Source organism: Neopelma chrysocephalum, unplaced genomic scaffold, assembly GCF_003984885.1.
Source record: "Neopelma chrysocephalum unplaced genomic scaffold, ASM398488v2 Primary Assembly neopelma1_96971, whole genome shotgun sequence".
NCBI lineage: Eukaryota > Metazoa > Chordata > Aves > Passeriformes > Pipridae > Neopelma > Neopelma chrysocephalum.
The window spans coordinates 1-10,868 of record NW_020925614.1 but is presented as its reverse complement, the minus strand read 5'-3'; the positions used below and the strand labels follow the sequence as shown (position 1 = coordinate 10,868).

Genomic DNA, 10,868 nt, shown 5'->3' with positions numbered 1-10,868 from the left:
GAGTGACTTCAGAATAAAGAAATCGTCCAGCTCTGCGTGCCAAAACTGATTCTTTTCCATGGTGAAGCAGATCAGTATTCAGACAAATAATATAGAAACTGGACAGAAATCAGAGGAGCAGAATGGTTTCCAAAGAAAAACAGCTGGCACACTTTCCTCAGTAAGTTTTTTGCTTGTTTTTGTTTTGTTTGCAGTGGATAGCTTGTCACTTATCCAACAAAACATATGGGATTCCACTCACATTACCATCACTGGAGCTCAAAAGTGTAAATCACATTTGCTCTGCAGAAACATTCAAAGAGAAAAAGAAAACGCCATTGAACCTAAAAGAGTCCCTGTTGTCAAATTTGTGCAGATCACTGCTCAGCTTGTGTGGTCCATTCTCCAGAGGCCTGATGTGTCAATCACACTGAAATCTTATGGGAAGAAAGTTACAGGTTTTAATAAATAAATTTGAAGAATATTTAAGACAACCAAACACTATTTGGTTTGAAAAAACAATACATTGGTATCAACCCAAAGGCCAATGCTAAGCACCTGCTACTGTAATATGGTGTCATGCAACAGTAGATAAAGTGGCTGCCTGTTTTAGTCATAGACACACAGAAGCATCAGTTTGAAAGCAGTTTATCCTTCAACCTGTTCCTGGAAAGTGTTAACAACTACATTTGATGCTCTAAAAAGTTTCAGTGCAGGACATCATCAATATCAGCTCATTTCAAATGCAAGCCAATTGCCACAAAAATAAAGCCCATCAATTACAGAAGTCTTACCCCTGATAATATAACATCTCCTGATTCTTCAGAAGCAGCCTTCCTGGAATCCACAAACAGAGAGCAATTCTTCATCAGTTTGTCATCCAGTTCTCTCCAGTTTGGTCTGCATGCTCCAACAGCTAAGACAACAAAACTGATGAACTTGGGAGCAATGTTTAAAACAAATTCAAACACCATTTTGTTCAAAAGACATGTAAAATAACAATGGACATTATTGTGGAAATGTAATATACAAAAAATCCAGTGTTAGCCATGGAGACTGAGTAGCTAGTCAGCAGACTGAGTAGCTGAGGCATGAGAAAGTCCTCGCCCTTTCTCCATTACCTTGTCCTTCATCAGATCATTACCAAATGCCCTGAATTTCATACACCTTTACTCGATTCAGATTGTGTTTATGTGTCTACAGAGAAGAGTAAGACTTGAAGAATCCCTCAGTTATTCTGAGATGGATGTGCAACAAAGCCTTGCACATGCAGACAGAGTATTCAGTGTTACTAATAAGGACTTCGAACCTATGGCTTTGGATTATTTCCTTGTAAATAATACAATCCTCTTATAAGCAGTACACATTGAACAGACTACAGGTTTTCATTTATCTGGAGAAACTGAAAACAAATCAAGGAGCTTAACTTCTTACACACAGCACCCAAGATCATTATCCATTCTTAAGGGCTCAAAAAACAAACAAGAAACCCAACAGAAACCCCAAAACAATCACACAGTTATACTGTAACCATACTTTTTTTAAAGTGTCCAACTGTTATGGAAAAGTAAATTCCACGTTGCCCAAATGCCTCAATGAAGGGTAAAAAAAAGGCAAAGAAAGGAGAGAAGTCTTTGTGTCTGGGTCGCTTCAGTGACTCTGGACCTTAATTGATTTGGGGTGTATTTCTGGCTTCCATGCCATGACACAACACAGACAACAACTTTCAACCACAAAGGACTAAATTGAGGTTGAAAAATTGGTAGGATGCTGCTGGAATGTGGGACCTTTCTTTAAATTGTTCCCTTGGAGAAGCTGCTTTTGTCTCATTACTATGCTATCCGGAAAGGCCACGAGGTCATCTAAACCAGGCCCACAATTAATCAAAATAAACAAAGAGGGGCATGTCCGGAGACTCCAAACAATAGCATGGCAACATCATTACATGGCAGGCAACAACAACAACAAAAAGCAACCCCCAAACCTCACCATCATTACAGGTCAAATGATGAAGTTCTTAACTCAGTTATTCCATCTTGTGTAACTCAAGCAAAAAAGGAAATCAACATGATCAGCCCAAAAAGAAACAAATAGGGGGGCTACAAAATTGGTGGAAGAAAGGATGACAACTACCAGGGAAATATTACAAGGAGCAGCAACCACTGAGGAAATAACATTTGAGTGGGTCATTGAAATGGAGAGCAAGGGAAGAATAAGGGACAACATGAGGGTAAAGAGGATGCACCACTAGGGAAAAGAGAGGTCCTCACTAAAGAGGAAAAGTCAAAATAAAAAGAACATTCAGTCCAAGGACACAGAACTGCCTTTCAACAGATGTTGATGCCAAGCAATGATAATAAACACATCCTTTACCCAATGAGAACACAGCCTACCATTGATGTGGGCACCTGGCTTTACCCAGGCCCCAGACAGGATGGGTTCTGTTGCCATGGTGACTGTTACAATCACATCAGCCCCAACAACGGCCTCCTGGGCAGAGGAGCAAACGCGCACGGGACCATGGACAGAGCTGGCAAACTGCTCTGCTTTCTCCTTGGTGCGATTCCATATCCTGACCTGCAAGGGGAAAAGGAAATGAAAACAGACAGATGAGCTTGGAGAATTTCTCCTTGCTGAAGCAGAATACTTGGTCTCAGTTTTCCATAGATAGTCACATGTATCCTAAAGGTTGGGCTTTTGTTCCCATTTAATGTTCTCATCACACAAGTCACTAAATTCATGAGTGTCCAGCTACATTTCAGTGACTGTTTTGTGATAACAGAGTAACAGCTCCTTCTCAAATGAAAATATTTCCAACAAATACTTTTAAGCGAAAGTCACAGAAAGCTTATCAAAGTATGACAGGCGGGAACTTTGGAGAGACAACCTTGGTGTTGTGGGAGCACTGCACAGCAGCAGCCAAAATACTGAGGTGTTGTCAGCACTCTTCGAGCTGCCAGTGCAAAGCACAGCTCTTTGAGGGTTGGGGGGAACATCAGCTCCATCCCAGCCAGACCTCACACAACTTCATTGCCTGCACTTTATTTACATTAAACCCTGAACAATAAATGGATGATGTGAAAACGTGTCCATTACCTCTTTAAATGTGAACAGTTCTGTGAGGATTTCATAATGGCTGTATGCTTGAACACCAGCTCCCAAAATGCACAGCACCTCTGCAAAAGCTGGCATTAACAACTGAATGGTATCAAAAGTAAAATAAAGAGAATATATAAGTACAACAGCTTCACAGATATTACAAACATATTTCAAAATGCTACAATAAACAGCAGTATTTTTAGTCCTTTGAAATAACAAAAAAGTGGGTTTAGTCAAAAAGGTAGAATCAATTCATATCAATATAAACAGTATTCAATAGTCACTGCATATTAGGGGGTTTAATGCAAAAGCTAGTATCAAAACACATTTTGGCTTAATTCCACTTCTGAAATGTCTGACTCCTGAAATTCAGATGTAAAATGTAACAGCATGAACTAACACAATTTCTGAGACCTCAGCACAGTCCAATATTAGCAAAATGTATTACACCCACATGACTGATTAAGTAAGTGTAAAACCATAGAGTTGATGTTCTGTGCTGGCTGAAAACAGGGCTCACAATTCCAAAAGCTCTCAGTGCTCACAGTGGCAGCTGCACAGGTAAACTCTTCGTAGCCCCACCCTGAACCACCTGTTTCAATTCACTCCAGCCATACATCGTACCACAAACACATCCAGGCATTGCAAGAGCCATCATTCATATGCATCAAGCATTGTCAAAATAGGGATGGTTCTGAGGAACAAAGCATAAAATTCAGGTCTATAGTTGCTTTGGGTTTTCTGGTTTCCTTCTTGCCTGTGATTCACCAGTCCTTGGCAAAGGGGAAGGCAGGGCTGCTGGAGTCCAACCCTGAGCTACCCTTAGGTCTTGTCTATGCATTTGCTGAGGCCACTCCTGTCTAAAAAGCTTTGGAATCGTCTAGGCTCTCAACACTTTTGCATTTTGCACTTCTTCTGCTGCAAACAAATTGAAATAATCTCATTGATCCCATTTTTCAGGAATAAGAGCTTGTTTTAGTGATCCTTTCAAAGATTGTGAAGCACTGATTTCAAAGGTTCTCTGCATAAAAGCAGGGGCCTTTCAAAAGCAAGTGCCATAAGGAGGACAAGATGACAAGCAGGAGCTAAACTCAAACACTCCTGAAAATTTCCCAAAACAACAGATGGCAAGGAGGGGTCTGATCTTGAAGCCCCTTCAGCAGCCAAGCTCCTTTGAGGCAGCAGAGCCTGGGCTGTGTAAAAACCATCACAACTGCCCAAATACAGAATGGCCAAGATCAATGAGGGCCTGTAACCTCATGGCCAAGGAGTTCATTGTCAGTTGTTCTGGCCTTCGGTTCAGGAGAAGCTCTTGGGCACAGGTTCTTCACTCCAGTTTTATGTCAGTTCAGCTCCACCGCCATGGATGGAGTTCCCCTGGCATGAAGGCTGCCACTAATGAAGTGGTGAGCTCAGTCTTCATTCAGATGCAAAGCTGAGGGGGGACAAACACCAGTATTTTTCAGCTCTGACCCTCTTCTTATTGCCTCATCCTTTGAGGGGAAAGCTAAAACACTGCTGTGCACTGCATGCAGACTTGCTCTCTTCCTGCTATTAGCAGCACAACCAAAAATACTTTCAAAAAAGGAATTCAAACACAGCAATTTCCAACTGTAATTGAAGTGATGCAAAGCCACATACAGCCAGATACACGTCACCTGCCTTTAGACATCAGGTTTATGACCATGGTCAGGGACAGTTATCTAGACAACTTCCAGTGACAACAGGGACACTGACAGACAGAGAGACACCTCTGGGCAATCATCCATCTATACTGGGTATCATGTATTTTAAGAGGACCCACACTGAGCCCTGGAAATGTGCTTTTTAACTCTTTCTGCATGTCCAGTGCAACCCACCTGTCCTAGCCTGACAGCAGAAGGTATCTGTCTCACTAAAACTGAATGTATCACCACAGCTACAACAACCAAAACTGTAAAGAGGCATATGAATACAAACACAGGAGAAAGAAAATTACACAGGAAGACACCTCTGTAAATCCCTAGAAAAGACTGCAATAGAAGCCACAAAAACAGACCTCAGGTTCCTTCTCCAATCACACACAAAGTCTTAAAGCCAGACATGACTCACTCAAAACTCTGATTTTAAGCTTGCCCTGAAAGTACGCATTTTATCGTAAATCTAATTTAAAGCTGTATTTGATGAAAATTCACACGCACTGAAAGCCATTTGCATCATTCCTTCTACTTATTTTATAGCAAACACCACTAACTCTGCCCCACTTCAGAGAACACAAGACACACCTTGGTAGCAATGGCAGAAACTGCAGCTGTTCGCTTTGCTGTGATGACACTGCCATCCAAGACCTTTAGAAAAATTCAAACAGAAGGAAAGGAACACTCAAAATGGGAGTAAATACGAAACGCTTTCATCCAATTTGTGAATGAAGTGATATTACAGATATAAAAGATGCACACATATAAAAGTTGGCAATTACAAGTACAGCAACCACAAACCATACAAAGTCACACTGAAACTGGGCAGATTCTCTGTGCATTCCAGTTCTTTCATGTCATTCCACCAGCACAAATGGAGTCCGAATGGTCAGAGCTGAACCACCCCAAATTCAGCCTGGCTCTCCAGCGCTGGGAATACAGGATAGAACTCCAATTCTCTGCACTCCAGTAAGACCAGGGACGAGTGCAAGCTGGCAGTGGTTCACCAGTCTGCACTATATCTTGGTCTGTACAATGGGGTGACAGGGTGACTTTAATGTGTATCACACACGGGGCACTTCTGCCTCTGTGTGCATTAGCTACTGCTTATAAACAGATTAGGGGGTTAAAAAAACTGACAGATTTGGTATAGGAGACCAAGACAGTTTTCTTGACCAGTTTTTGCCCAATAATAATTACTTTTGCTAAAGTAAATGCAAATCAGCACTATTCTCAAACAAATCCATACACTGTTTAAATAAAAAAAGCAATCAGACTGAATACTATTTCCTGCAATGCAAATTATGATTCCCTTTGCACTTAGAATTAAGATGGTTCAAGATCAATTCTTTATTCAGCAATGTGTTTTGTTTTTTTTCCTTTCAAATGCAAGGTGAACTTTTCCTGATTAGAGTACACAGAGGCACACACGAGACTTACAGCTTTCAAAGAACCATTGCGAGGGTCAAACAAGAGGACAGTCGCTTGGTGGGAAGGGGCAGAGGAATCCTTCAGGTGCTCATAGAAAGTCACCAGCTTGGTTGTCAGAGCATCATCCGCAGCGCTGTACGCGGGCATTACCCCGAGGTACCTTAGGAGACAATTCCCCGTGTGACTCACGGACTTTCGCACCGGAGCCCGCAGCCGCCGGGCCGTGACCATCACTGGCCACCGGCCAGTTAATCGCTAACTCGGCACCGAGGGCCTTTCCTGGCGCTCCAATTCCTCCCACCCGGTGCCTTCCCCGCTCCCCGGCGCCGCTGCCCCCGCTCGCCCTCCCCGGGTGCCTCGCCAGGCTCGGGGCTCGGCGCTCACCCGCCGTGCCCGGGCACGGCCAGCACGGTGCGCAGCGGCTGCACGACGCCTCCCGCGGGGCCCGAGGAGAAGTTGCCCAGGGCGGCCTCCAGCGCCGGCAGCAGGAGGCTGGCGCGGGGCAGGTGCTTCTCCACCTCCTCGGCGCCGATGAAGGCGGGCGGAGCCGAGCCCATGGCGAGCACCGGCACCACGGGACGGCACCGCGGGGGACTGCGACACCGCCCGCGCCGCCGCCAAGAACCCGCCGGGGCGGCCCCGCCGCGGAACCGCCCCGCGTCCCGCCCCGCCGGGCCCGGCCCCGCCTCGGCCCCCGCCCGGGGTAATCGAGACTTTTCAGAAGCAAAAATAGCTCGGCTGCCCACACCTGGAGATGTGCAGAAAAAGGCGTCTTTTAAATCTAATGCTGTGCTTCGGATGCGTGTCTTGTACTATCTGATTATTAGCTCTTAAGTGCTGTAACAACCCGTATTCATCCGAATGTGGTTTCCTTACCGGCAAGATCGGGGTGTTATACTCCAGTTGACATTCCACTAACAGCCTGTGTTGTTGAAATGTATCTATTAGTTTTTCCAGCCCCCTCTTCACACCTGGTTTTATAGGACCTTGTTTCTGCCTTAGCGGTTTGACATTAGGTTTTGATGATGCTCTCAAGGGTTCTGCCAACTTTGAATGTCCTGGGACACCCATAGCACATACCAAGGGAATAACTGTGTTTTCTACCTCAGCCAGGATTTCTTCTTCTGATGGTTCAAATGACTGTAACATAAAAGCTTGAGCTTCCAGAAGCTTAGGTTCAGGGATATGAACTTCTATTTTTCCTTCATCAAAAGTTATTTGTGCTAATTTGCTTAAAATGTCTCTTCCTAAAAGGGCATAGGACAGTCTGGACTATCCTATGATCAACTAAATTGATGCATTAACCAATTTTTTTTCCCCATTTTAAATTTCAAAGGTTGAAAGAATGGCTGATTTTGCCTTTCTCCAGTGGCACCAAGTACATTAATAATTTTCTGTCTAAATTTTCCTTTACATGTATTTAAAACCAAATACATAGCTTCAGTATCTACTATGAAATCCATTTTCTCACTCCCCAGTGTTAATGTAACCAGAGGTTCAGCTGGGGATGACACCTCTGGTCCCTGTCACACATCTTCACACGTCAGGAGCCATCCTACCTGATCAGGAGCCCTGGGTGGAATCTAGGGTCCAGCAGCTCCTACCCATCCCTTTCCCTACTGACATTCCCAGTTCCAGTGGCCCTTCTCTCGACAAATAGCACACTGGTCCCTGTCCAACTGTCTGTGTTGGAGTCCACCTCTACTAATTCCTCCTCTCCCTCTCCTCGGCAGTGCCCCTGTTTTGGGGCTTTCTTCCACTAACGCAGCTACTTCCACGCTGCTTCCAACAACTTACTCAAATTCCTCACAACATATCCAATACTACCGGAATATCACTCCAGTCAGGGTCCTGGGTTCAGATAATGCCCTCAAATACCTTCATAGCTTTCCCTGGGTCTTCCCTATAAGTCCCTGCTAACTTTTTTAGAGTAGCACTGGCTCATTATTTCCTATTTCTCACCTCAGTGCGGCTCGCAAGACAGCCCTGGAGTTCCAGCCTGTCTGGTACCGCAGCACAGAAACAGCAGCGCTGCCCTGGCCACCTGCCAGCCCAGGCACATGGCCAGGGCTGCTGTCAAAATGCACCCCGGCACAATTCAGTGAGGTGAGCAGCGGTACAGCAGCAGCGAAGGCAGAAAGTGGCCACTAACAGGCACTAGACTCTCATACACAGTCAGGCAAGGGAGTGCCGGGGCGAGCACAGCAGTCTGCTCGTTACCAGCTAAACAGCACTAACAGATCCTAATCATGCCAAAAAGCGTGGTTTCACTCCAGCCAGCCCCAAGCACCACGCAGCTGCTCGCTCAGTCTCCCACCAGTGGAATCAGGGAAAGAATTGGAAGGGTACATGAAATTCATGCACCGCTTCCCATGGGCAGGCAAGTGTGCAGCCATCCCCAGGGGAGCAGGGCCCCACCACGTGCAACAGTTACTTGGGAAGACAAACGCCATCACTCCAAACTACCCCCCAATGTCCTCCTTCTGTTTCCATTCTATCCCCTCACCCAGGGGCTACCAGTAAATCAACCTCCTCTTCCTCTGCACAGCCATAAGTTATACAACACTTCCCAGTACCACAAGCTGAGCAGCATCGCTTAGATTCTTTTTTCCCTTGGTCTTTCTCTAAAGCCAAAATCATAGGATCACTTGGTAACATATCACACTCTTTTTAATTTTTTCCTTTTTGTTTTTTTTCCATTCCAGATGATTAGACTGTGTGAAAACCAAATCCACATGCAACACCACATTCCATTTCCCTTCCCAACAACAAAACAACATCAATTGTAACATTGTATTATAATTTAAAGTTCCATTCATTGGCCGTTTTTCACCATCATCCAAAAGAGTACAAAGGCCACCAATTTTTACCAAATTCAATTCACACTGTTTCCTGGAGAGATAGCCTCCAATTGCACCTTCCATCTCCCTCCAATGTTTCAAAATACAGCCTAGGGGGGATTTCTCCAGAACCCGCTTTTGATGATAGACCAGAACCCATCACACAGAATATAATAAAACAATTAAATTTCCCTTTGAGAGGGGTGTGCAACACCCACTCACACACCTTAGAGCTTGAAACACAGGGCACCTGTGTAAGCTCACCTACAAAATAGCCCTCAGGGCTTTCAGTCTGTGGGCAGTGGGACTTTGACCCACAAGGTACCTTCCTTTTTACCGTTTTTACTATTTACAATTTTTAACCTTCCTCAAGGCTGGCACTTGAGACCTTCCTGTAGATAGGGGAGCAAGCCAAAAACCTGGTTTCCAAACTCCCTTTACCTTAATCTAATGAGACTTTCCAGCAGCTCTGTTATACCCCCCTCCAGTAGTGCCTTAATAAATCCCAGTAGAACTTGCCTTGAACTCACTGGATCCTGGGACCAAGAGGATGTCCCTGAATAAAATCTTTGGTGTGCTCTTGAGTCCTCAGTATCCTGGAATCTGTGCATTGTCCCATCTGGGTCACCAGGAACCGTCACCAAAAATGGGGAGTAAAACCCTCTAACACTCTTTGTAGCATTAGAAAGTGGCATTAATTTATTTTTGGTGCTGGGCGTGCAGGGGATATCTCCTCCTATCACACACCCAGCTATGAAACATATTGATTCAGATCTCTTTAACTAATACATATTCATGTATTTCCCCAGATCATACATATATCCTAAACATTCTTACCAATTCTTTTACATATTTAAATCATTTCTCAGAACTCATTTACATTAGAGGAGGGGTCTCTTGAGGGTCTCCATGGTCATTTGGGGAACATCCCATTCTGAAAGTTATTCTTTTTTGGTCACAGGCCTCCAAAAAAAGTTTCTTCTCCTTGAATGCATCCCAGCTGTGTGGTCTGGCCAAGACAGACCTTCTTATCAGTGTTGCTCAGGCCCACAGTCTTTGATCTCAGGGCTAGGATATCCACTTGCACACTTTAATCACTGATATGGGTGATTACAGGACTAAGCACTGTCTGTTAAAGCTAAAGGAATTCACAACACTTAAAAATTATTTGTTACAATTAAAGATTTTCCCAAAATTACTGCAAACATCTGATACCTGCTGTTACAAGAGAGATACATTTATTAGCAATACTGCAGGTATTTAAGACTTCCAATTAGAAAACTTGAGAAATCAGTCGACTGCTGAATTTTACTTTTCATTCTTGAGTCCTCTAGAAGGGCTACTTTCAGATGAGATTGGTGCCTTTCTTGTTAACAAAGGATCCAAGGAAACCAACTGCAAACCATTCTCTTGGCCTCATTGGCATTGTAGACTTCCCCTTTAGTTTGCAGCTGACCATGCATCATAAACAAATTTGGCTGCTACTGCATCTTCAACTGCCAGCCCTGAAAAAGAAATAAAGGCACCTTCAAACAGTTCTTCAGCTGTACCAACAATTTAGCTTCAGAAGGCAACAGAAGGACTCAGGAAATTATCTAAGTGGGCAGGAACAGCAATTATTCCCCATCCCAAACACCTACAGTGCTACATTCAAAGCCTATGGCCATCATGGAACTCTTGGGTGTGCCCTATGACATTAATGTAACAGTAGAAATCTCATTTTCAATGCTCACATCACCACTTGGCCCTTTCAGAGATGTCATGCAGCTCAGAGCGTGGCAATTCATCCCCACTCCTGCCCTCTCCCCAAACACCAGCCCCACAACCCACTGGCACATTGTCT

General features: G+C 44.4%; 1 protein-coding gene across 1 annotated transcript; it reads right to left on the bottom strand.

Moving 5' to 3' along the window:
• Positions 1-725: 725 nt before the first annotated feature.
• On the bottom strand, positions 726-6,786 carry CRYM (crystallin mu). The gene is made up of 6 exons (XM_027670933.1): positions 6,570-6,786; positions 6,195-6,345; positions 5,343-5,405; positions 3,076-3,177; positions 2,373-2,556; positions 726-895 (listed from the first exon to the last, which is right to left on the bottom strand). Exons 1-6 carry the CDS (start codon positions 6,740-6,742, stop codon positions 759-761), a joined length of 810 nt encoding a protein of 269 aa, XP_027526734.1. The 5' UTR covers positions 6,743-6,786; the 3' UTR covers positions 726-758.
• Positions 6,787-10,868: the final 4,082 nt, after the last annotated feature.

Bases quoted from the DNA above. Each gene is read 5' to 3' on its own strand.
- CRYM (XM_027670933.1), bottom strand. From the start codon at position 6,742: ATGGGCTCGGCTCCGCCCGCCTTCATCGGCGCCGAGGAGGTGGAGAAG. The intron at 2,557-3,075 runs GTAATGGACACG...TTCCCCTTGCAG, and splicing joins AACTGTTCACATTTAAAGAG to GTCAGGATATGGAATCGCAC. The intron at 896-2,372 runs GTAGGCTGTGTT...TTGTTGTCTTAG, and splicing joins GCCAGGTGCCCACATCAATG to CTGTTGGAGCATGCAGACCA.